This window comes from Apus apus, chromosome Z (assembly GCF_020740795.1).
Source record: "Apus apus isolate bApuApu2 chromosome Z, bApuApu2.pri.cur, whole genome shotgun sequence".
Lineage (NCBI taxonomy): Eukaryota > Metazoa > Chordata > Aves > Apodiformes > Apodidae > Apus > Apus apus.
The window spans coordinates 59,187,052-59,213,012 of record NC_067312.1 but is presented as its reverse complement, the minus strand read 5'-3'; the positions used below and the strand labels follow the sequence as shown (position 1 = coordinate 59,213,012).

At 45.9% G+C, this 25,961-nt stretch overlaps 2 protein-coding genes across 3 annotated transcripts in view; one reads left to right on the top strand and one right to left on the bottom strand.

Annotated features, from left to right (window-relative positions):
• The window catches only part of TMOD1 (tropomodulin 1), a 26,915-nt gene extending 17,969 nt beyond the window's left edge, over positions 1-8,946 (top strand). For both annotated transcript variants that reach the window (XM_051642585.1, XM_051642587.1), the window contains exons 5-10: positions 911-1,000; positions 1,493-1,623; positions 3,241-3,348; positions 4,934-5,077; positions 5,743-5,887; positions 8,270-8,946. In XM_051642585.1, coding sequence (XP_051498545.1) covers positions 911-1,000; positions 1,493-1,623; positions 3,241-3,348; positions 4,934-5,077; positions 5,743-5,887; positions 8,270-8,337 — 686 coding nt within the window. In that variant the 3' untranslated portion in view covers positions 8,338-8,946. The remainder of the gene's footprint in view (positions 1-910; positions 1,001-1,492; positions 1,624-3,240; positions 3,349-4,933; positions 5,078-5,742; positions 5,888-8,269) is intronic.
• Positions 8,703-25,961, bottom strand: TSTD2 (thiosulfate sulfurtransferase like domain containing 2). Its single transcript, XM_051642584.1, has 9 exons — positions 25,833-25,961; positions 25,413-25,684; positions 22,550-22,658; positions 20,469-20,594; positions 18,230-18,335; positions 16,434-16,552; positions 15,629-15,787; positions 14,542-14,680; positions 8,703-13,217 (listed from the first exon to the last, which is right to left on the bottom strand). The coding sequence occupies exons 1-9, from the start codon at positions 25,956-25,958 to the stop codon at positions 12,958-12,960; spliced, it is 1,416 nt and encodes a 471-aa protein (XP_051498544.1). The 5' UTR covers positions 25,959-25,961; the 3' UTR covers positions 8,703-12,957.

Below are 25,961 nucleotides of genomic sequence, written 5' to 3'. Positions count from 1 at the left end.
TGATTAGACAACCAGGTTATTGTCTGAGATGAACTTCCTGTGACTTGCAGGGTTATTTTTATAAACAGAACTTTTGCCTCAATGTTTGTAAGCCATTGGCTTCCCACTGCTTATTTGCAGCTGGCAAGAATGTCAGCAGTTTCCCCTGGGCTTGTTTTAGTGTGCATTTGAATATTGGTTTTGCAGTCATGAGCCTTGCAAATTGGCAGAAGTTTGTCTTTCGGACTCTTACGCTCTTAGAATTGTGTTCATACCATCACTTTCTGCATTTCAGCTGAGCCAGCAGAGCTTTAGCTTCTCACAATGTCAACTTCTAAGCATACAAAGATCAGTTAAAAGCCCATCACCACCCTGTAAGCACATGATGTGCATTGCCACATTTCAGACCACAGAGACGTCATACGTTGCTGCTTGAGGGGCTCAGTTTGGTTCTGTGTGAGGCACAGTTCATCTCAAAAACTGGACTGGTGCACTGTGTGGCATATGCCCAGGTGAGTAAGAGAGATGAGGGTGTGCAGGCTCCTGCTGGACTGGACCCTTTAGGTGAAAACTTATCAGTGGTGCTTTTTGTGTGTTTTATTGTCTTCGCCTCGCTATTTTTGTGTGACGCAGAATCAGATCAGCTACTGGGAAGCCTTTTCTGTTTGGCTGTTGCCTGTCTGCTAGGTGAAGTTCCTCTTCTGCTGTGGATCATACAATATGGGCACAAAGAGGGGAGCACATCAGAGTGCTGTTGCATATTTGTGTCAGCCGAGGGGGTTAGTCCCACCTTTGTGTGTTGCTCTGTGCTTGCTCAGGGAAAGGTAATGAATGCACTATAGACCCCCATCCCAGACAGGATGGCATATATGTGTCTTTTCCTAGCTTTGGAGACTGCAATACCTCAAGTCATGTTCTCCTTTTTTTCTAGCCATCCTTGGCATGCACACCTTGATGAGTAACCAGCAGTACTATGAGGCACTGGGGAGCAGCACCATTGTGAACAAAGAAGGGCTCAATAGTAAGTGATTTGAAGTGTTAGCAGGCTGCTCCATTTGGCTTTGAAGCTGCTAACAGAGGCAAAGTGGGAATTACTTTTTAGGCTGAAGGTTCAAGCCATGACTGTTGGAGAAGCCTGTGATTGCAGGGGCGGTCTCTGGTGAATCCTTGCCTGGTCAGATCCAGTGCAGCCTCAGCTGCTGCCCTGGCACCATCTGGGAGCAATGGCATCTCAGGGAGCAGCCCCAGGCAGGCAGCGTGCCCTCCACCACCCAATGCATGACCCTGAGAGCACAGAGCAGCAGGCACCAGCTGTTCTGTGCTGGCTGGGCAGCCTTTCCACATGCACCTGAGCGCAGGTGGAGCTGCCGAGTGCTGCTGGGTCTCTCATCCTGTGTCTGTCAGGTCACGCTGCCCTCTCCCAGCACTGCTTCTGGAAGAGAAACACACCCAAAGAGAACATGATACTGGTCAGGGTGCTTTTGTTTTCATGTATCTTGTTTTTCACTTGCAGGTGTGATTAAGCCTACACAGTACAAACCAGTTCCTGATGAGGAACCAAACTCAACAGATGTGGAGGAAACTCTGAAACGAATACAAACCAATGATCCTGACCTTGAGGAAGTCAACCTTAACAATATTATGGTATTTGCTCCTTTCTACTCTCCTCTCTTGTTAACAAGACCATGCATTTGACACACAGAAGGCAGAGACCAAGTCTGTTTTGCTGCACAGAGTGGTACCATAACACTGTGTGTAGCCAGGCAAGAAACACCAGTGCTTCCCATTTCTGTTCTGGCCAACGGGGATTGTTACCTGTGTGGGACAACAGTGGTACCTGCTGTGGTAGCAGGAGGAGTCCTGCAGATGCCTGGAAGAGCAGAGCTGTGTTGAGGGTAGTTTGGGAGATCTGTCTGGTCTGGTTAAAGCCTGTCTGGTTAAAGGTGTTCTAGATTGCTTTAGTGGTTTAGTCACGCACATTTGGTGGAGGGGCTGTTCATGCAAGGTAAAATAGTGGGAGGAAGAAGGCTTCATAAGCCTGACATTTGCCATGAAAATATGAAGTAATCTCCCTTCTTGCAGGTAGCCCTGTCCATCTCCCAGCCATCTCTTCTGTGGGACTCCTTTACTTCTTGTAGAAAGCAAATCAGGACACAGTGCCACTTCTTATGTTGCCTCTGATGCACATAAACATACTAAAAAATACAGTTGCTATGTGTCTCCCTGACTCCAGGGCCCTCCCTCCAGGGGGTCTGTTGAATGATGACATATTCAAACAGCAAGCATGGATTACTACACATGCACATTAAAAACATTTGTGGCATGCCAGCTGCACCTTCCTATAATGAAAAGATTTTTAGTTTCATGTATTTGGTTCTGTCTAGTGGCCTCAAGTATCCTTTGAGGACAGCAGGCTAAAGCTTTGGCAGGCAGGCACTTTTTTTGTGTGTTGGACTGAAGACTCTGGGACATAGTTTGGAGAACTGGGGAGTGGCAGTGGAGAGGGTAAGCTGCTGGGCTCTCTGTTACAGCTCTGCTGATGGCTTTGACTGGGGCTGTAGATGATCCCACATGGTGGGATCGAAATGGTGTGGCAAGAAGCCCAAGCTGAAGATACTGCTTAAAATTTCAGACAGGTGAAAATTTTTGTGTCTGAAAAGGGTATCTAACAGGCTCAATAAGTGAAAAATACTCATTTTGTTGGAATTAAAATAAGCAGCATGGATTTGTTTTTCTGGGCTGAGACCTAGCATGGCAAATATTAGCCTGAAAGAAAGCAATCAAAGTGTCTGTGCTTTGTTCTATAAGGAGGTAATTTCAGGTCTTTCTGGATAAGACCCTGTAGGTAGAAATTTTCCTGAACATGCCATGAATGTTGCTCGATGCTGGGATTAACAACCTCAGGAGCAGTGCTTTGCAGGCTCATGGATTGTAGCTACATATATCCCCACAATGCCTACTTTTTTAAAGTAGCTGCGTTTCTGGGCAGTTAAATTAAACAGCAGAGACATTGTAGCTTCAAATCCGGGCAGTGAGCTATCTCAGAGTGAGAAAGGGGATGGAGACGTGGCCATACTCATTAGGCCATGCTGGTTATAGCAAGATAACTTATAAAAACATGTATTGACCCCTTCCTGAATTACATCAGTGCATTTGGTGATTTCACCTTGATAAGAAATTTGATAAGAAGTATAATTTAAATGTATTTTATATTCCCTCACAAGGACAATGGCCTAACACAGGTTTTCCTACTTTTGACAGAATATTCCCGTACCAACTTTAAAAGCTTTTGCGGAAGCGCTGAAAAATAACACCTATGTGAAGAAATTCAGCATAGTTGGGACACGGAGCAATGATCCTGTTGCTTTTGTAAGTACTGTCAGCTTGTAGCCATAAAGCTGTGACAGGAGCTGTTCTTGGGCAAGGTATTTTTGAAGTTTCTGGCTGACTGCTGTTGCAGTGCACACTGCGTTTGGCACGTTCTGTACCTCTGGCGTTTGTTTGGTGCAGATGCTTCAGTTTCAGGAGTGCAGGTGAAAGCCAGTGACAGACAGGATTGAGTTCCTTCACTTCCTTTTTCAGCTGTGGGGTTTTCAGCACACAACCTTTTAATCCCAATTGGCCTTATATTTGTCCTCAGGGATCTCCTGGAAAAGGAGTGGGAGACAAGAACTGACTTCCCAGTGGCATTTTGTAAAAGCAGTTTGTCTCTCTGGATTTATCCTACATCAGAGCCCCCCCATTTGTTCCTCTGGGTAGGAAGGCCTATGCTGCAGCATGCTCACCTGTCCCAGCCCTTGCACACATCCTCTTTCAAACACTCCTTTGTGCAATCCTGTACAGAAGCAGGACTCTGCATTTCCTATATGTGTCCTCTGTAGGTTAAGAGGGTCTTTCTGGCTGCCGTGACTGGTCTTAACTGTCAGTGGGGATGCAGAGAGGTGCTGAGTTGTTCTGCCTGGCCCTTTTGCTGCCTTCCAGGCTGCATCCTTGCACACTCCTTCAGCACCACTGTGCCTAGTTTTTGCTTTTCTTCACCCAGGCCATCCCTACCTACCTCCATGCACACGTGCACACTGGTTTCCTGTTAGAAAAGCACTGCTTTTTGGAGGATGAGTACAGCTCTCACGTTATTTCAGGTCCTCTGGACTGGGAAAGCAGCCTCTGCAGGCAGCACTGGTGATTTTTGAGGGCCCATGGGGCACTGCACAGGGCTAAGGGAGCTGGGGAGCCAAGTGCTGTGTGAGTTGTGCACAGGTCAGCTCTGCCACTTGAGCATCAACTTCTGGTTCTTATGTTTCATGACATAGACAGCTCCTCCAGTGCAGCTTATGAAATGAGGTTATCAGATCAGGTCGAGGGGGTTGGGGACATGCCAGCCCACTTCTGGTCTTATCAGCTGAGGGAAGCCAAAGTGATTAATATGGTTGTGATGCCACTTGGGAGGATGTATTGGATGTGGAGAATCCCTTGTTTTTCAAGGTAGGCTTGTGTCTGCCTGCTGTAAAGGGAAACATCTCAGTCCTGTGCAAGGAGGAGCAGTGCAGGCAGGGAGCTGATCTGGCAGGAGGCAGTGCTAGCATCCCTGCCATCACCATGCTGGATGCTGGCTTTAGCAAGGGGAGAGATGAAGCTGCCGCAGGGCAGCCACAGGTGTGGATTGTCATCTTTTGGGGTGGCCCTAAGGGTTTCTCCATACAAGGTTTTTCTGTGGCCTCCAGCATGCTTACATTCAAGAATCCCCCTGCAACAGGGGGAAGCCCCCTCCCCCTGCACAGAGCCCTCCTGTCTGGTGTCAGTGAAACTGCTCGGCTCTGGGAGCCTTCCCAGTGTCCTCCAGAGGTGAGGGGAGCTGAACCCCTGCTGCTCTCGGGTGCTCTACCCCTGCTGCTCTGGGGTGCTCTGCCCCTGCCTGGCTGACTGCCACCTCTTTCCCACCCACCTCTTCCCGCAGGCGCTGGCTGAAATGCTGAAAGTCAATAATACACTGAAGATCCTGAATGTGGAATCAAACTTCATTTCTGGATCAGGGATCCTGGCAGTTGTTGAAGCGCTCCAGGGCAACACCTCACTGGTAGAGCTGCGCATCGACAACCAGGTAAAGCACGTGTGAGCCAGGGCCCTAATCAAGTGAGTGTGTCCTGGCTGTGGGAAACGGAGTAGCTGGTCAAGCTGGAGGGTGGTAGCCCACTGCCAGGTTGTTTTGGAGAGGTCTCAGCCCCTTGTTTCTGTTGCAGTTCCTAAGCAGTATCTGCTACTACCTACAGTACTTAACAGAGGCTGTGGCAGTGCAAACAGCTCCCTGTGTTGTGGTGCTGCCCTGGAGAGCAGTGATGCACCTGTCCCGTATCACACCTTGCTCCAAGCTTTTGTGGGAACTTAATGTCTCTGTAGTTAAGTTGAAAATTTACTACCATGTAAAGGAAAGAGAAGGAGAGGTCCAGAGTGTGCAGCGGTACAGATGCTGTGGCAAGCTTAGCTCCCCCAGAAAGGTGTAATAGTGAAAGCAGCTGAGTCTTTGGGCACAAGGACTTGTGGGAACATCTGCTGGAGGAGTTAGAGCCACTAGGTTGTATCAGGAAGGAGCCACTTGTTTGTACCAGGAATAGGCCAGCAGTTTGTTTCACCATCTCTGAGTCAGAAATGCCAAATGGACGAACAGGTCCAAAGAAGGAGAGAAGGGATGGAGATGGCAGATCAGTGTTCTTTCTGAGTCACCCTCTAACCTGACCAGCTTGCTTTCCTGTTTTCTGTTTTCAAAAGAGCCAGCCCTTGGGCAACAAAGTGGAAATGGAAATTGCAAACATGTTGGAAAAAAACACCACCTTGCTGAAGTTTGGGTACCACTTCACTCAGCAAGGTCCCCGGCTCCGTGCCTCCAATGCCATGATGAATAACAATGACCTGGGTGAGTCAGACTGGCAAGCCAGGGATCACAAGAAGGTCCTTCCCTTTGTCTCTTGGCAGTTCCTGGTGGGAGAGGGGCAGAACTGCTCACTTGAAAGCTCTGGTGGTTATGCTTGAATTAGAAACCACCTCTTTGAAGGGCCTGATGACTTGCCCGTCAAGGAGGAAAGCAGCCTCCACTGACCAGTTCTCTAACACAGCTGCTGCTGGCCAGGCAATTGGTCGTGCTCCAAACCTGGAGACATTGGGCAGCTAAAACTCCCAGGAGAGGCAGTGTTTTTGGCAGTCACAGTGGGTCTTTTTGGGAAAGAGCAAGAGCTGCTAACAGGCTTCAGTTTGGTACAGCATATGGCACATGGGTTGTGAGCTGCCAGCACTTGTGATTCCTGCCAAGTGTTTGTCTTCCTCCATCTTCATTCCAGTTTAACAAGGAGATGAAAAGTACAGAGTTGAACTTTGAAGGCAGTGAGACTTGGCCCATCCCCTTCAGCAAAACAAACTGGAAGTGTTTCTAGGGAAGGGTGGGAAGCCAAGACGCTTTGAGTCATCTTTATACCTTCAGTTAAGTGACCAGAAATGCTTGTGAAGCTAAATGCAGGCAAGTCTGCAAACTGCCATTTCAGCCAATCCATGTGGCAGAGGCTTCCCATTGCTACAGGCTGCTGCAGAGCACTGGAAATCAGACCAGCAGAGCAGCATGGAATGTAGCCAACATACCAGCCACCCTGTGCTCAATGGATCCCACCTGCCTCAGCAGGGTGGTTACCAACATGACAGTGCCCAACTCCTTCCTGGCAGCAGCAAGCGATATAGCTGGAAGGAATAAGCAGAAGTTTGCAGCTTGTCCTGTTAGTACCTTGTGAAGTACTCCTTCCCCAGGAGGGTGGGGGTTTACAAGAGGCAGCAGCTGCCTTACCTCAGTGCTGGGCAGAGCAGGAGGTTGGGCTGGAGGCTCCCAGGAACACCTACCACCATTATTAGCACTGCTGGGTTCTGCCAGACACATCTAGAAAGCAAGGGCTAACAGGCAGTCTGATAAAATCCTCAATGTATAAATGCCAGCCGTGAAGAACTTGTGGAGAACTGGAGCCACAGATTTCAATCTGCATATGGCTCACCATAGACAGGGTCTTCTGACCCTTCATGAATCAACTTCATGTTTAAAAGCCACTGAAAAACAGCTTTAAGTGGCTGCCATATTTAGGCAGATGGTAAATATGTGTTTTTTAAAAATATTTTTTTAAAAATCAACCTTGCTTCAGCCAGTACAGAGGTTCTGTGCCAGCTCTTCAGTGGTCACACAGAATACTCAGTATTGTGTTTCACTGCGTATTTATTCTGCTTGTGACTGCATTCCCAGTCACTAGAGGGCTGCACCAGGAAAGGCTTGCTATTTTCTGTCCTTTGGGTCATGGCAAGGTTATTAATGACAGTGCAGCACCTGACATTCCAGGTAATCAGCTGGAAGTGCATTTTGCCTTTTTTTCCCCATTAAGATTTGCATTTTTGTCTTATTTGGTTCTTGTTTGCAGCTCGTTTTCATCAGTGTGATGGCCTCTGGCAAGAGCACCTCAGCTCTACACCTGGACAATGTATAAGTATAGAAAAAACTTAGTTTTTCTCCCTGTCAGCAACAGCTCTCTGCCTGTTCCCCACTCCAGTGCTCTTGCTATCATCACCTGATGCTACCAGCCCTTGGTTTTGGTCCTATAGCTTCTGTTCTCTAAAATGCTCTGTATGAACCAAGTATGAAGGCTTTTACATTGCTTCTTATGACCTAACTTCTGCATCCTCTTTATAACTTTTTTTTTTTTCCCTTTATTTTTCTCACACACATTTCTCGAAAAGGCATGAGTGTAGCTGTCAAGGCTGTACATCAACTTTAAGAGTAGTCAGACTGGTTTGACCATGTTAACCTTGATCAGAGGGGCTGGAGGCTAAAAGCTTAGGATAAGAAATCAGATGGAATTTTTAAAATTTTATTATTTTTTTAAAACTTGAAAGGGCAATTGAGAAGAACTAGCAAATGAACAACTGTGGCATCTGTCTCCTGCTGTCTTTACATCTGTCAGCATCAGATGACCTTTTGGCCAAAGTCAGATTGCAAAGACAAACCGTGTGAAACACAACTACAGAATAAGGGAAGTGAGGCTGAAAGTGGCTTCTGGCCCTAAATATTCATAGGGACGGGAACCTCATCTTACCTTTCTTAAACTGTAAGGCTGTGCCTACTGCTTGAAGTGGGAATTCAGAACCTGATGCTACCCTGTTTCTTTCCAAGCAGAAAGTATCCTTCTAGGCTCCTTTCCAGAGCAGGCAAGCCAAGCCTGCCATCCACATCTTCCCAGTGCCATGACTGACTCCTCTCCCTCTTCTTTTTCAGTGAGGAAGAGGAGAAGACTAGAAGAGTTGAACGGGCCTATTTTTCCCAAGTGCAGAACTGGAGTGTAGTTCCTGGCTATGGAGGTCATTCCCTGTGGTCTGTGCTACACTGTAGAAATCTAAAGGCAACTAAGTGCCTTGACAGAGTATTTGTGGTGCCTGGTTCTGTTTTATGCACTAACAGTTTAAATTAACTAGTGGCTGTAGTTGAAGATTTTCGCCAGTAGGACTGTTGATGTTTTCTGTAGAGCTGGAAACTGTTCAAGCCAGTAAAAACCTGCAATTTTTATGCAATCTCAGTTTAGAGTACATCCCAGTGTAAAGGTGAATCTTAATTAACCTGGGACCTAATTTTTCTATGAAGTACCTGCACAATGTTTCATACAGTTAGGATGCGGTATGCATGAGTGAAAGATAGAACTGTTCCACACAAATTACAGAAGTATTAAAAAAATATTTTATTTTTTTTTTCCAAATTGATCTCAAGTAACTAGAGAGGAGCAACTAGTTTAACAAGCACTTGTACTACATGGAAACATGGCTAACTTCAAGAAGTGTGATTTACAATTTTTTACCGCCATCTGTCAATCAGCTGGAGATGCTGTTTCCAATGCATCTCTGTGTTTCTTAGAAAAAATTCTATCTACCCCCTGATTAAATGGAACTTAAGGCCACCAACAGAGTCTCAAAATTGATGTATTAATATCCTTCCATCCTACACGTCTGAAGAAAACTGCCACCTTTATAGATGCAATACAAATCCTAGCCCAACAGAGATGGCCAAGCTAATCAGCAAACCAGAACCCTCTCTTCAAAAATCTCCACTTCCTTCAGTGACCTAATGTTAAAGGTCTGTGTCCAGATATTCACTGGAAACAAATCAAGTTCTTTCTTTGCTGTTTTCTCTAGATGGCAATGTCCATTAATTAAATTTTGTTCTGCTGGGGATTATTTATTTTACTGCCTTCCGTAATGCCTGCATAAATGCAACAATAGATGTGCCCTAGAAAAGCTGCTAAGTGAAATATCCCAACTCCGAATTTACACTGCAAACAGCCTGACAGCTTCTGTCAGTCTGGCACCATCATCTAGTCTGGGAAGCATTCTCCACAGGCCTGGGTAGCTCCCAGGCGTGCAGTGCATTGGACGCAGCACTAGCCCATCCAAAACTCCCACTATTAACATGAGTGGGATCCTGCTTGCTAGGAAGTCTCCTGGCAGAAGTGTTGCTGTACTGAAGCCTTATTCTTGGTCTGATGACAATGCATCCTGGAAAATGTTCCCACTTAGAAATCTGTCTCTGCACACCTGTTAAGAGTGAAGTTTTGCAAGCCTTTTACACGTATTCCAACAAAAGTCCCTCAGATTGCTTCAGAGCTTGTGTGCAAACACCACACATGATTTAGCTCTGACCACTGGAGCAGAGAAAACCAGTACTTTCAGCAATATGGGAGACATCTGTTGCTCTTAAAATCTTAATAAATGTGCCAGTGTTGTCAAATAAAGTGCTTCACTATAGCTTCTTCCCTCCACCCTGCAAGTTCCATGTCAGAATATATAAGAAAAATACTTGAAAACTTACTAAAAAAACAAACCAACACCTGGCAGACAGCCTCTTCCTTATATATGCACCACAAATACTTCAAAACCATCAACTGAATCATCAAATTGTGTTTCAGCTGAGCCATCCACACAGATTTTCATGGTATGGGCTCAGCTCTTCCTCTGGCTTCAGAAGAATATAAATTCATCTTATCCTGTGAAATCCTGACTGTGCTAAGAGACCCAGACATGCAAGGAGATGCATCTGCAGAGCACGGAGCACTACCATGGATACTGCAATAGCATTTTTGCCTGAATGAAAAAAAAATAGCCCTTATAAAGAAAAAAAACAACAAACGGAACAAAATCAAAACCAGCAAGAACGTTGCCCTGTATTTCACTGGAGCAGCATGCAAATTTACTATGCAGCCTAAACATAGATGAAGCTAGCAGGACCACTCCAGGTTCCTCAGTTGATCCTTACAGAACTGCTTAGCTGAAAGATGTGTGTGAGAGCTGAGATCTGTGCAGCAGAGACAGGCAGTGCTTAGAGGCTTCAGGCTTTGTAGTGAATGGCATCAAGCTGCACAGTGATGTGAGCTACAAAATGGTGATATTTAGGAGAAAAACAGATCACCGTTTGTCCCAGTAGCTCTCCAGGAAAAGGGGAAGAAACCCAAAGCTGCTGGCCGTAGCATCTTGCAGATGCAGCCAGTCCTGCTTACCTGTCAACATCCCTGGAGCTAATGTGCCTTCTCTCAGGCATTATTACCACTGAGGTGCCTGGATCCCACCATCAAGCATTTCACATGTTAAGTCTTTATTTGTATTCATCTGACAAAACTAATCCAGAAGCCAGGATGCAGAAGCTGCTCATGGACTAACTTGCAAGAGGGAGGATAAGGATGATCTTAGTCACCTCTCCCCTCCTTGTAGCAGAGGAAACCTGGCTTTATGGGCCTCCATCTTTACATCTCAAATCATTCTCCTCCCTTGCCTTAGTGCAGCAAGGACCAGAAGAGGCCCCATGGTTCCTCTCTGCCTTTGAGGTAGAATCTCCAGCTGCCAGGAGTGCTCAGAACTGTACGTTGTAGCTAGATCTACCACATGGCAGACAGCTAGCTAGGTTTCAGCATTTACCTCTGCAGCATTAAGCACCTCCAACACAAGAGCTGAGGTGTATTTGTGCAGTATTTCAATGGAAGCACTAGAGCTTATTTATCATCAGCATAGGAGTTCCAGAAGTGTACTACATAATATATAGTTGTTGCCATTCTGTACTGTTAAAGAGATACAGAAACAGCCATCAAGTAGATGCGCGTGTTCCAGACTTGCTGACAGACTGAGTTATAAAATTGTGGGGTTTAGCTTAACAGATTATGAAAATAAAGAGTTTAACATGCAAATTGGGACACTCCCATCAGTGCTCTAGACCAGGCCTGCAAGTAGAGCTTGCATGATTTTCCACAAATACTCCAGTCCTCAAAAGCACAGAGGTTAACTGGCCAGCAAAGCTTGGGAGGCAAGATGCCAGGGGACCATGAGTATGGCTTAGACTTCAACTGATGGGAATTTTCCAATTTCTTCTCCAGTATGGAGAAGAATTTACTATTAAATGCTATCCTAGAAAGATTCCCAAAGGAGATATTAATAAGTTTCAAGGTTTTGCTTCATGTAAGGAACAGTCATAAAGACAATTCCTGAGTGGCTGATTTCATGGTAGCATTACTGGAAGCAAGAAGAAATGCTTGCCATGGCTTCAATGGAACCAATGCCCATGTCCTTAAGTTGCTAATCAAGCCAACAATGAATTCATAGCACTGTGGAAGAAAGCTGCAATCTCTACAAAATAACATTGCCCTAACTGTAATTAAGCAACTGCAGAAACCTGAGTAAACTGTTACCTTGCTTTTAAAAACAGTTGCCAGCAAAAAATGCCACCAGACCAGTAAGTGATTTTGATTTCCTGATGACTAACTGCTATTTAGTACCAAGAATGATAGTAAATTGCAAGGACATTTTTGAGTCAAGACACATCTACACTATCAGTAAAACCCTTCTGTACATTCTACAGCATCAAGCACACAAAGCAGCTGGCGGAGAATTATTTTGAGCTCATATGCTGCAAATCCCTTAAAAGACAATTTCTCCACTAATAAGAGCCAGAAATTGCATAAACATCTCACAGCTTTTGAAAAACTCAACCCCTGTTTACAAAGCACAAATGCTCCCCAAATGTTGAATTATTTCACGTGGATCTTGCAGTGTCCTTTTAGTTGTTGCTGACATTCATGCACAGGTGAGCATCACTTCCAGTGCTGTAATGCTGCTTTTTTTGATCGTCTCTGTGCTCCTCTCTGTGTGTCTCAGTTCTGACATGCTTCAAGCTGTTAAGTTTTTTGAGTGCAAACAGAGCTGAGCCCTGGATTTTTTACATACAGACAAGTTGAGGGAAACAACAGCTCCTGGGGAGACATAGCACTGGAATGAAGATTACTTTTGCTGTTCGTCCCATAGGTGACACACAACAGTGTGGGCAGACAGTATCTATCTGTGGGCCTTTGCTCCAGGTGCAAGAGGGATCCTAGCACTGCTTTACAGCCAGTTTTACACAGGAGTTAAGTCAGTGACTTCAGGTAAGTACCCCTTGCTTCTCACTGGTATAAAGCAAGAGATGTAGGCAGATGGCACATACATTGAAAATATCCTCCAGTCTACTGATGCATCTGCTGTTTTCACACCCTAGCACTACCTATTGAAGCAAACGATCAGTGGAGAGGTCGGAGATCTCCATGCAGGAGGAGAATAATGCAATAGTTATGTCCCTTCAGTTTGCTTTGAATTGTGAGCAGCTGTGTCCCTTTGCACATTTTCTGCTCCAAAATCCCCATGGCAAAGGCCACGCTACAAGACTGTACCCAGGGAGAGGAACCTTGTAGTGCTGGTGATGGTTTGGGCACTCTGGTAATTTGCAGTCAAGTAATGGATGGTTTTCAGGGCATACTCTAGGCTTAAAGGCAGCATACTGAACAAGACTTTCCAAGCTAACCCATTTTCATTATTTCCAAACCTAACTGAGCAACAGATAGGGATCTGGTTATAGAAGCCCTTTGCATTAGCACGTGTCAGATAAATTAATGGAACAGCTTAATTTTTCCCTGTGTCCAGCCTCCTTTGTGAGACATGTTCAATAGGTACCCTTGGCCGTCTCCTTGTACATTCACATTCCTCCTTAAGTGTCTGTCCTGAAGCCCCTGAAGTCACCTTGAGGTCCTTCTCTTGACAAACAGGACAGCAGGCTGTAAGACCTTTGTTGTGACAACTTGGACATGTCAGGACAAGCTGCCGGCAGTGCTGGCTGGAACAAAGTTTATACTGGTCCCACAGTGCCCCACAGTATCTGCATGCTGCAGGGAGGAGGAAAAGAAAAAGTTAACCACATTGCCCCATCTGTTCCTCTTGCAGAGGGTTTTTTGCCGCACCAGGGGGCTGCAATCTCTCATGGCTATCTATTTGCTTCCAGGTTTTTAATTCCTGCTTTAGCTAGATCTTCTAGAAACTCGTTAATTCTCAAACTTGTGATTTTGATGTAAAAAACTTAGGACAGCTGTCTCTCAGGAAAACATGCTCACAAGTGCTTCCTCTAGTTATGTAGACAGATTTAAAGATTCTTGCTGTCAACAGAAGAAGAAAGATTTGCTCGTGATAATTAAGCCAATACGCAGGAACGCTGCCTGCGGGGGACAAAGGTGCCATGGGACTTCCCTCCACCTAAAGGCAATAGCTTGTGCAGATGGGGTGTCATTTGCAGTCCTTGTAGAGTCCTTCCACAACATCAGGCAGGTATTAACCAATAGCTACAGCGCAGTTTAGCTGTACTATCAAGAAGGTGCCTACCCCAGCACTTCCCTTCAACACTTCTGTAGGGACGGCTGTGATGTATCCAGAGTGTGTTCTGTTTCTACACCAAGCCAGGCACCTTCAAAATGTATACTGTAATTGCAGAGGAGGAATGGGAGGTTATGCTCAAAAAGTTACCCACTCAGAGAAAAAATAGCACTGCTTCCTAAAAAAAGCCTAGAGGCAAATTCCATCTATTTGTACCTTTCAAATGAGAGGAAGAAAACAGGTAATTCATTTGCATTATGTGATGAGTGACCCAAGCCAGAAGACCAGGATGTTCTTAGTAACTTCAAACTAGAGGTCACTGAAATTCTACAGGCTACAGAAACTTCTAAAGCACGAAAATAACCAAGTGCTGTAGAGCTTTGTGCAACCATTTTCCTAATGCCTGGCAGTCTATGCTGATGTTCTGTGAGATTACTGGAGCAGAGAACAGCTGACAGCAGGAGAACTATTGAATGCTTTGGTCCCTTGGCCAAACACAGTCTGATCAGCACTGTAGGCTAGAAGCAGGTAACAACAGCAGTAGTACTTGACATACATCTCCATAGCTGCAGATGGCTCAAAACAGCAGCTGTTCTACAGGGGATGCTTCCTTTTACTACTCCAGATTTAGGGAACTCCGTTTAGTGACCTCCATTTCTCATTTCTGTCTTAAGTGTTAGAAGTCAAAAAGTGGACAATCATCATGAAAAGTGAGGGCACCAAAAGTTCTAAGTGAGTATGAGGAAGAACTGCCAAGACCAGTTTGGCTGCCCCTATGCTGCACACCCCTGATAATTATTGCAACAACTTCCCAGTGTCTGCACTTACATTCTCTAATCCTACCTGAGATGATATCTTCATTGGAACAAATGGCGTAACGATCATCAAATACAAACAGCTTCCCCCTGTAGAATCCATCTGGAAACTCTTCCAGGTACTTGTGAATTCCACCTTTTAGCTGGTAAACCTCTCTGCACACTGCCTGTTTAAAGCATATTAGCAGAAAAGCTGAAGGAGACAGCAGCAGTGGTGGTATACCAGAATTCCCAAAGAAAATACTGTGAACACCAGGGATCAACAAAAATCAGCAGCTTCTCAGGGGCCATGAGATGGCATCATGTGCACCCACAACTCTAGGCAGTGCCACCAGGGGTTACTGGGCAGCTCCACAATGCTGGCTTGTTGACATGAGGCCAAGTGTGCATTTAATGTCACAGCCAAAAAAAGGCTGGTAACCTCCTTGGCTGAGAAGGGTTTGCTGCATCACACATCAAATGCCTTTGAACTTCTGAGACCTGCTGCAGAATAACTGTTTTTATGTAGTGAGCTGTTAGCAGGGGCAGAATTTCTCAGGGTTCACATTGGTGCAGCAGAGAAAAAAAAAAAATCAAGGTTTACATCTCTGAAGAACATACTTGTGTGCTGTCCCCTTGAGGGAAGGATCCAGGGGAAGAGAGTGATGGAAAGCAGAATAAGAACAATGCAGTGTGCTAGATTTAATTCCACATCACTGGAAAAGCACTACGTATCTGATTTTCACTACTCTAGGATACTCCAGGTGTGAAGTAATGACCACAGAGCTTAACCTAGACAGAGTTCGTGTGAGCACTGCAGAAGGCTCTCAAGTCCTCCTAAAACACTGCTAAAATGGGCAGGGGTGACTTACAAACACCTCTTCTCAGCAGATGGGTTATTATTTTCAAGGAGTAATCACTGCTGTGACACTAGTCCACACAGATCATCCTGAGCTGCATCAAACTACCCACGTTGTTGACAGACAGGATGAAGCAAGCATGCGTCAGACACTTATCTGCCTTCCTGCTCACTGAGCAGTTTGGGCTCAGTAAGAACTTACCAGCATAAGAAAAGACAGCTGCTCTTAAAGCAGTTTCACCTCCCATGCACTTCTGCCCTCAGAATGGCATCTCACCTTGCTCCGTAGGTAGGCAGAGCCTCTTTCACAACGAATCCCTCCTGTGCAGTACATCAGGACACGCTTGTCTTTAAAAAGCTCCAGGTTTTCATCTACATAGCTGGGAAAATAGCTGAACTTCCTGATATCTGGAGCCAGACAGCCTTGGAAATGTCCCTGCAATAACAACAGATGGCCATGCAACTGTTTGAAAGCAGTCATACATTATAACATCTGTGTCTAGAACTAGAGGGAGTAACAGAGCTTTTGGGCCAGCACACCCAGCCCACTGCAGCTGCTTTAGGCAGTTCCTCAGCTGCATTTATGCATCAAAATACCTGCTAAAATCTGTAAGAGGATTCTGGACACAGTGTGTCTCCTCATTCAAACAGACGGAGCTAAACAGTACAGAACTGTCAGAGAAAGGACAGGCCACAACAGTGCAGAAAGGCTGATGGGTATGACAGCAGGATGGCCCAGTCTTTTTGACACATGGGACATGGCAAAACGCTGGAAAACATGCTCACAAATTAAGCTACTTCTACTTAAAACTATATGGTATTCACTGCTAATGTTGTGTGAACCACTTTGTCTTCTTCCTGCCCCAAATTGTACAAACATTTAGCCGAACCAGTTCCATGCTGAGTCACTGAGCAACTCCTCTGCTGCCTGTATCTAATATTCATTTAACTGAACTCTTTGTGTATTACAGTCAGTCTGGAATATGGAATATCTTCTTCCAGTAAGGTTACATCCTCACAATGTGAAATGCTTCCCCCCAACACCTGTAACACACTGCAAGAAGCAGGCAAACAATACTTACTATTTTACTTTCATAGAAGTTCCTACAGTCCAGCAAGATGGTATCACTTTGTCCTTCACTGGCCTGAGACAAATACTGTTCTACTTCTCTATGAAATTCCTGAGGGGATAAATGGATTCCTTTAACCAAAAAAGAAAACAAGAAAGAAAGAAAAAAAAAATAAGATAAAGAAGTGAGAAGCAGCACTACAAAACACTGTTACATATGATCTTGCTGATCCAGATTACCCTCAGATTTCCAAATGAAAATTTTATGTGATGGTTCACAGACTTTCCAACCCATTTCAACCAGGCAAGTTTATCCGTGTAGGGATTCCTACTGGCAAATGAAAACACAACACTGTTCCATGTGACAGAAGGAGCAGCAGACAGGCACCTGCCTCAGTGATGTTTGCTAAGTGCCCCTGGCATCTCTTACAATTGTAAAACAGAGACTGAAAAATGTTTCCTTTCTCTCTGCTCATCTCTCATTACATTTGCAGGTGCAGAAGGTTACAAAAATGCCTTTTTTTTCAATAACACTCTCTCTGTTGATAAAAATGGAAAATTTCTATAAGCATGTATTACTTTCAGTACAACTTCCAATTACATAAAGTGTCTCAGTTTTCAGGTTGCTCAGAACTTAGGACTCCCAACCTACTGAGAAACAAAAAACCTCCCCCCGCAAATCCCTTATTAAAAAGTAACCCTACAAGCAACCTGCCAGAGTAATGGAAATCACCTCCAGAAAATGCTGTAAAATTGGAGGAAAAAGGGAAAAAAAAGGAAATAAATCCAAACATACATCACACAAACTGCCAAAAAAATAAACTTCTGCCAAAACAACAGAAAGATGCTGTAGAAATTTACCACCAACAAAACCTCTTGGTGGAAAAAAAAGCCCAAAACTGCTATTAATTGCTATTTTCTGTGCTCCTGCTTACCAGCTACTTAAGTGTCCTCATAGCAGATGCAAAGACATGAACATCTTACCAGGCATAATCCATACTAACCAGCTACAGGTAGCAGAAAACAAGCACAGCCTGTGTTAGGGGAGTGGCATGAAACTGATACAGAACTTGGCTCTGCTTTAGTGTAAAAGGCAGGAGTGTAGCTGTTAACTTCAACACAAGAAAAGCCAAGTCAGCAGTCCCTAACATAGGAATATATATATACTCAACTGTAAGCTGCAGCAGGATTCTGGCATTTTCTTAAAACAAAACAAAAAAAACCCAACAAACAACAACCTCTTGGCATCCACAGCACCAGAATCCACTGGACGCACAAGAGGACTCCATGGAAAGCTCTTCCCATACAGCTTGGTTCTTAACTGCAAGATAACCACAGAACACTGGAGTTCTTTATATGGTATAATTTCTGAGCAGTCTTAAGCACCTACAGAACACTTAGAACAAATACGAAGACATTAATGTATTGATATGTCTTTCCTAACCACCATACATCTGCCTTTAGCAGGTGTCCAATGACTTAGTCCCTGACTAAAGCTCAAGGTATGTTCCTACCCCAAAACAAGGTAACTGCTTGATGTCATTTGAGCTTCCACAAAAGAAAGTTAATACTAAAGTGGTTTTGAGGCAGCTAAACACTCTGCAAACCAAAACCTGAGCCAGGAAACTCGTTGCACCAGGAAATTCCCTGCACCAGTGATTTTTGGTACCAGTAAGAAATGAATTTATGTATCTACTTCTTCTGTGTCCTGGCCACTCTGCAGTGGGAAATGTTCTTGATGCAGGAACTTTATTCTTCACTCACCTCTCACTTGGGTGAGAGGCTTTATTTGTCCTCAAATCAACTTACCAGTTTCTTTATAAGATACTATCTTTGGATCAATGCCCATAGGTACAATTTCTTTGAATACTCCAACTCGAAGGTCTGGGAAACAGTGAGCTCCTCCTGTGCTGTTCTAGGAAATTAAACACAAAAACAATCAACCAATATTTGCCAGGTGTCAAGATTAAAATCACCCACTCTCTTTCATTTCTACAACTTGCTAGATTATGGAAATGTCTCAGTAGCTGAGGGAAAGAAATGTCTCTCCTGCCAGAGATCCACAATCTAAATCCTGAAGTTTAGGCAGTGGAGCCCTTCTGTGAGCTGTCAGACAGGGCTCTTAGACCCAGTGACTACTCTGCAGGTGAGACAGGCACCATTTGGAATGAGGTGCAGAGTTGTCAAGGAGTGGGAAGGAGAATAGATCTTGGTCAGAAACAATGGCCAGCACCTGTCATGAGAAAGTCAAGGCCCCAACTGACTAAGGATGCTGACCCTGACAGAGGAATGTTACTGTTACTCCTATGGTAACAGATCATGGTGACACACTTGGGCCACGCAATTGTCTCCAGCCCCTCTGAAACCTGACACAAGCACAGCAAGGCCTCCCCTTGTGATGTGTGTGATGGGAACTACAGTGGTTCATGGGGATGAAAGAGAAATATGGGAGGTCAGCCAGGATTAAGATTTGTTAGTAGAGGAGTCTGACACCACCCATTCCCCTAACTCATGCACAGAATTTTCCCTTTGGAAGCCTTGGCAACCTCTTTCTGGTAGGCAGCTCCACAGCAGCTGATGGGAAGAGAGAATTCCTGCAGGGTTGAGCAGGGATGGTGCCCACAGGGCAGGACCCTAACTCAGCCCTCAAACTGAGAGATGCTCTGAGAGATAATCTATTTGGTTTTGGGCCGCTCTCTAAAAGGAGGACATTCAAGGGGCTGGAGCATGTCCAGATAAGAGCAATGGAGCTGGGGAAGGGTCTGAAGCACAAGTCTTATGAGGACTGGCTGAGGGAACTGCGGGTGTTCCCCCTGGAGAAAAGGGGGCTGAGGGGAGACCTTCTCGCTCTCTACAACTTCCTGAGAGGATGCTGGAGCAAGGGGGGATTCGGTCACTTCTCCCAAGGAATAACAGATAGGACAATAGGAAATGACCTCAAGTTGTGCCAGGGGAGGTTTATTTTGGATATTGGGAACAATTTCTTCCTAGAAGGGTTGTTAGACCCTGGCACAGGCTGCTCAGGACAGTGGTGGAGTCACCATTCCTGGTAGGATTTAAAAGCCAGGTAGATGTGGTGCTCAGAGCTGCAAATATGATTTACGTAGTATCAAGCATATCAATCAGAAGTGCAGTGCTGTGCAACACTGTCCCAGCCATCACAGAAACCAGTCTGCAGCAACTACAGTGGCCATGCAGCATTCACACAGCTCCAAGCACTATCTTCACTCCTCTATGTCCATGTCTTGGCACAGGGACCTGAAACTCCCACTTGGGTACGCAGCATGCAGAGAACTGTGACACACAAAATACCATCACGTACTAATGCATGAATCTTGATGTCCTTAGAGATCATGCAGGATTGGAGGTTTTGCCAAGACCAAGGTAAAATTCCATCCTTTTTCTGGTTTTGCATCTACACCTGGGTATAACTAACAGGTCACATTTACTCTTGAAATTCAGTCCAGCATAACAGACAGTTAAAAAGCTAAGACTGAATCAGCACTGCATCTCTACATGGGATCTGAGTTTCCTAAGTTTCACTAACTCCTTTGATCTAGTTATTTATGGGGAAAAAAATAGTACCTCCTGCAAATAAAGCTGCATAGAAAAGACAAATGCTATAAAAGCAGTTTTTCTTCCTCACAAAGAAACCAGTACCTACAGTGCTGAGGCAGCAAAAGCCCACCAGAATGCCATGCAGTGCCAGCTTCAGCTGCCATTACCATCTGAAGAGAGCAATCGGCACACATGCTCAAGCAGAATTGAGCATTTCACTCTCCCTCCAGTCAGGAGGGAGAAACTCCTTGTTTCTGCCTGTGTATCTTGAGGACAATGCACCCATATGGATGCCAAAGTCTGCATGAGTCTAAACCAGTAGGCTTCTAGGCAGTGATCTCATATCAAGGTAAGGTTAGGAACCCTTGGCTTAGATCAGTGCTGTGAGAGCAGAACTGCTACAGCAGAAGTAATACTAGCAAGAAGCTGTGTGTTTCTCAAAAATTAAATGTCCTGCATCAACAAAGTCTACACAGACATTTTTTCATACCTTGAAATCCTCTCGACACAAAATGTCTTTGAACAGAGGCTGAGAAAGCATAGCTTCCACGTAGAGATTGGTAGCTACTTTGCTTCCACCAACTGTCCCATTAATCCCTTCTGAAGCAACTCGTACCTAGAAGGCAAGAGGGGAAACTGGGAGTAAGGCTCACTAAAGGCAAATACAGATCATGGTGAAATCAGCAAAGTATGACAGGGTGACGAAAGGCAGGTATATTTTTTATGGTCAGAGAATTATGCTCACAAAAGAGACTACTAAGGAAGGAAAAAGATGGCTATACTGAAGTTGAACATAAAGAAGACAGTAAATAAAACAGGAATAAAATGCCAGCAATCACTTTTAAGCCATTTCAAAAGAATGACATCAAGACAGTCAGAAAGGTTTGTGCAATAAACAGAGCAATGAATCCTGCAGTCACTATTAAAATTTCCACTGGAATTCTGCCTCAGGAAGAATGGTGTTGTGCCCAACAACTCACACAGCTAAAAGGAAGATGTGAATATAAACAAAATTGCAATACTACATTTCAGTGTGAGTAATTTTATCTCCAGCACTGTTGAATGAACAAAAACTCTACAGTGGCAGGCAAAAAAACCTAAGACTAAATATAACAGGCAAGAAAAAAACCAACTGCTTGAGAAAGTGATATGCTGTACCTGTTTTGGAGATGAAAAAATAAATGAGAAAAATACCAACCACAGGACAAGAAAGCTGAGCAACAAAAGAAGTGAATGTGTCAGGACATTTCACTCCAGACCTGTGCTTGTGTAGAACAGGGAAGGTACCTACCACTGGCAGAGAAAAAGAAGCCACCTAGGAAGAGGAGGCTGTAGTAAAGTGGGTATTGGCCTCTTCTCTCAAGTAAGTAACAATAGGACTAGAGGAAATGGCCTGATGCTGCACCAGGGGAAGTTTAGATGAGGTATCAGGAAGAATTTCTTTACTGAAAAGTGGTCAGGCACTGGAATGGGCTGCCCAGGGAGGTGGCTGTGTCACCATCCCTGAAGATATTCAAAAAACATGCAAACGTGGCACTACAGGACATGCTCTAGTGGGAATGGTGGGGTTTTTTCTTGGCAAACGGTTGCACTCAGTGATCTTAGAGGTCTTTTCCAACCATGATGATTCTGTGCTTCTGTCAAAGAGAAAAGTAGCTTCCTGCTCTGAGCTGCCCTCTTGAAATATTCTTCTCTCCACAGACAGCCTAGGAACATCAGCTTCATGAGGCTGAAATTCAGTGTTTCCCACAGAGAGGCCAGCTGGATGAGCTCAGTCAGCTCCTTGGTCTAGTCTGCCAGGAATGAAAGGAACAAAGGCTCTATGCAGGAATAAGCACTGCTGTCCTGTGGGGTGATCTAAGGTGTCAGTTGCTCTCACCTCCTTCCGCACTGGAATGGATTACAGCTTGATGTAATCATTCTGACAGAAGACCACTGCACACATTACAGTTAACTGGAGAAAGTCCAGACCCATGCATGTGAATACCCTTTCTGTTTGACAGTAGGAGCAACAAAAAGACCTATTTTCCTACAAAAAAACCCACCAATCTGCACCAGTTTGAATGAAGGAGATGGAGTAGCCCTTGCAAGGGCAAGATCTGCACAGCTTGCTGTGCGTGGATCAGAGGTGTGATCAATGCTGCACAACTTGGGGCTCCCAGAATTGAAAGGGATATAAGATTATCTGTATTACTTTCTTTTTCTTTGTAGTGTTAGCCCTTAAATAGCATTATAAATGACTCTTTACAGAATCTGAGCATCTGCCTTAAAGGGATCATAACAGGCTCCCCAGAGAGGTTGTAGAGTCTCCTTCTCTGGTGACTTTCAAGTCCTGTCTGGATGCCTTTCTGAGTGATCTGCCCTCGTTGTTTTTTGGATTTTTTTTGGTCCTGCTCCAGCAGTGGGGTTGGACTCGATGATCTTTGGAGGTACCTTCCAACCCCTAATATTCTGTGATAATAGACTAGCACCTTCTGATGCAAAACACCTGGTTCTCCACGTGTCCCATCATCCTGCGCTAAGCAAATCAAGTTTTTTTGTTAAGAATACAACCATCACTTAACACCTTACCTTGCCAGTGAGATGCAGATGCTGGCACAGAGCCTTTTGCCAAGCACAGAGTTTCTCTGGATCCTTCACCTCACAGTAACAGTAATACAGAAGTACTTCTCCCACCTCGCTGACCATAGCATGGCAAAGATGAACAGACAGGAAAAGGATGTTAGGGTTTAAAGCACAAAATATACTCTCAGCAGTAACAACTCACAAAGCAGGTAATTTTTTTCTGGCAGATGTAGGGAGAAAAGAGCAACCAAGTTTGGAGGGATTAGCACTGCTGGGTTTCATTTATTTAGAAGAAAAGTAGTATGAATGAAAAAAAGCTTCTGCATTGCTGGTTCTCAGGACTGATTACAAAACGAAATCATCTGTGCTACACATAGTGGCTTACGTGTGCTCTGCTCAAGTTTCTCTCAACACATAGGACACAAGAACTGCTGTTTTCTGTGCACACAAGTGTCCCGTTAAACTCCTACTTTGACCAGCTTGCACACTGAATATTCAAGTGCCTGAGCCACTTAAATTCAACAAGACAAAATTCTCAGTCAGTTTGCAGGTGCCTGCATTCTGAGCAGCACAAACCAAACTCTCTCACAATCAGAAACATTTTCATGAACATACTAATTAATAACTAACTAGCTCTTAAGGAGGAGCTGGAGGCCACTGTACAGCAGGAAAACTATCACATAGTTGCCATCACAGAAAGGTGGTGGGAAGACTCACACAACTGGAGTGCTGCAATTGATGGCTACCTTTTCAGAAGGGAGAGGCAAGGAAGAAGAGGTGGTGGGGTGGCCCTTTATGTTAGGGACAGATTTGAATGCCTAGAACTTAATGTTGTGAATGACACTGTTGAGTGTTCATGGCTTAGAATCAAGGGGAAGGCCAATAAGGCAGACATCATGGTGGGAGTTTGTTATAGACCCCCCAGCCAGGGTGTAGAGGCTGGTGAAATATTCTATAAGCAGCTGGCAGAGGCCTCGTGATCACCAGCCCTTGTTCTCATGGAGGACTTCAACTCCCCAGATGTCTGCTGGAAATACAACCCACCAGAGAGGGAACAGTCCTGAAGGTTCCTGGAGTGTGTGGAAGACAATTTCCTGACACTGCTGGTGAGGGAGCCAGCTAGGGAAAGTGCCCTGCTAGACCTGCTGCTTGTTAACAGAGAAGGTCTTGTGGGAGATGCAAAGGTTGGAGGTCACCTTGGGCAGAGTGATCATGAAATGACAGAGTTCTCAATTCTTGGAGAAGCAAGGGGGGGAGCCAGCAGAACTGCCACCTTGGACTTCCAAAGGGCAGACTTTGGCCTGTTTCAGAGCGTGGTTGAGCGTGTCCCTTGGGAGACAGTCCTGAAGGGCAAAGGAGCCCAGGAAGGCCGGTCACACTTCAAAGAGGAACTCTTAAAGGCACAGGAGAAGGGCATCTCCAGGCCAACAAGCAGACAGGGAAGAAGACCAGCCTGGCTAAACAGAAAGCATTGGCTGGATCTCAGGAACCGAAGGTTTACAGCCTTTGGAAAAGGGCGTTGGCAACCTATGAGGAATACCAAGATGTAGTGGAGATGTGCAGGGGGCAAGTTAGAAAGGCCAGGGCTCAAGCAGAACTCAGCTTGGCCACTGCAGTTCAAGAAAACAAGAAGAGTTTTTTTCAGTATATCAACAGAAAAAGGAAGACCAGGGAAAATGTGGGCCTGCTGATGAATGAGGTGGGTGCCCTGGTGGTGGAAGACACAGAGGAGGTGGAGTTACTGAATGCCTTCTTTGCTTCAGTCTTCACTGCTAAAGGTGTCCCTCATGAATCCCAGATTCTGGAGGCAGGAGGAAAGGTCTGGAGAGAGTAAGACTTTCCCTCAGTAGAGGAGGACCAGGTTAGAGACCACTTGGCCAAACTGGACATCCATAAGCCCATGGGCCCTGATGGGATACACCCACAAGTGCTGAGAGAGCTGGCAGATGTTCTTGCTGGGCCACTCTCCATCATCTTTGAAAGGTCATTTAGAACAGGAGAGGTGCCTGAGGACTGGAGGAAGGCCAATATCACTCCAGTCTTCAAAAAGAGCACGAAGGATGGAGCCAGACTCTTCTCAGTAGCTCCCAGTGATGGGATGAGGGGCAATGGGCACAAGCTGGAACACAGGAAGTTCCATTTAAATATGAGGAAAAACTTCTTTACGGTGAGGGTGACAGAGCCCTGGAACAGGCTGCCCAGGGAGGCTGTGGAGTCTCCTTCTCTGGAGATATTCAAGACCCACCTGGATGCAGCCCTGAGCAATGTGCTCCAGGGGATCCTGCTTTGTCAGGGGAGTTGGACTGGATGATCTCTAGAGGTGCCTTCCAACTCTGGCAGTTCCATGACTCTGTGAAGGTACTTGAACAAGCAGAGAAAAAGAGACCTGCACAGAGCACACCCTACCGTGCTCTTTTCTGTTTCAGTCCTTCCTTCCTTACAGTCTAAGCTGTTGAGTTACACCAGTAGAGGCCTGCTCAGCCATGAGGGATGATAAATCTCTGACAGCTCAATCCTCACAAGTTCTCACCTTTACCATAAAGAGAACACGCTGCGTTCCTGCTTCCTTATCAGCACAGCAGTAATGTGCATGGTTTGTACACGTGTGAAAGGAATTAAAAGGAATTAAAAGAAACAAAGTGATTCCTGGAGGGTACCTAAACCTGTGGATCTAAAGAAGTATCTCAGGAAAGTCTCCAAAGCATCTGAAGATCTATAGGAATATCAGGAAACACTCTTTCTGTATCTTAACATGACACTTGACTGAAGGAACTTCCTGAAAAGAAACACCTGGCAGAAGATCATGCAAAGCATAAGCAGCCCAACACCCTGCTCCCGGCCAGCCCAGTCTGCTGAAGGGCTTTCTTACCTTCTCAGGTCACCGTCGCTGACGCGGCTCGTGTCCGGCAGCGCGACGGAGATGTCCGGGCTGTCAGCAGCTCCGCCCGCCCCGCCCGGGGGGCTGCTCTCCTCAGCAGCCGCCTGCTCCTCCCGCCCGACGTCCCGGCCGTGCTGCAGGGCCACATGCCGGTGGATGCCGGCGAGCTCCGCGAAGGCCTGGCGGCAGCACCGCCACCGCGCGCCGCCGGGGCCGCGGGCTGCGGCCGGCACCTCCTTGCCTCTGACGAAGAGGGAGAAGGCCTGAAAGGCACCACAACCGCCGCCCGTTACCGGCACCGCCGCCGCAGGCCGGGGCCGCTCCCAGCGAGCCGGCCCGGGGAGAGGCCGGGCCCTCCCCGCCGCCCGCGGCGGCTGCTCCCGCCGCCAAGCCCGGCACCCACCCACCCACCTTCCTCTGGGCCAACGCGCGCTGCTTCCTGGCGGCCACCGCCCCGGCCGCGGCACCGCCCGGCGGGGACCCCGGGCCCGTCTGCGGGGAGCCCGGCCCGGCCTGCGGGGCCTCGCCCGGCGCCATCGC

Bases quoted from the DNA above. Each gene is read 5' to 3' on its own strand.
- TSTD2 (XM_051642584.1), bottom strand. From the start codon at position 25,958: ATGGCGCCGGGCGAGGCCCCGCAGGCCGGGCCGGGCTCCCCGCAGACG. The intron at 25,685-25,832 runs GTGGGTGGGTGG...GGTGCCTTTCAG, and splicing joins GCGCGTTGGCCCAGAGGAAG to GCCTTCTCCCTCTTCGTCAG. The intron at 20,595-22,549 runs GTAAGGTGTTAA...CTTGCCTTCTAG, and splicing joins ATCTGCATCTCACTGGCAAG to GTACGAGTTGCTTCAGAAGG.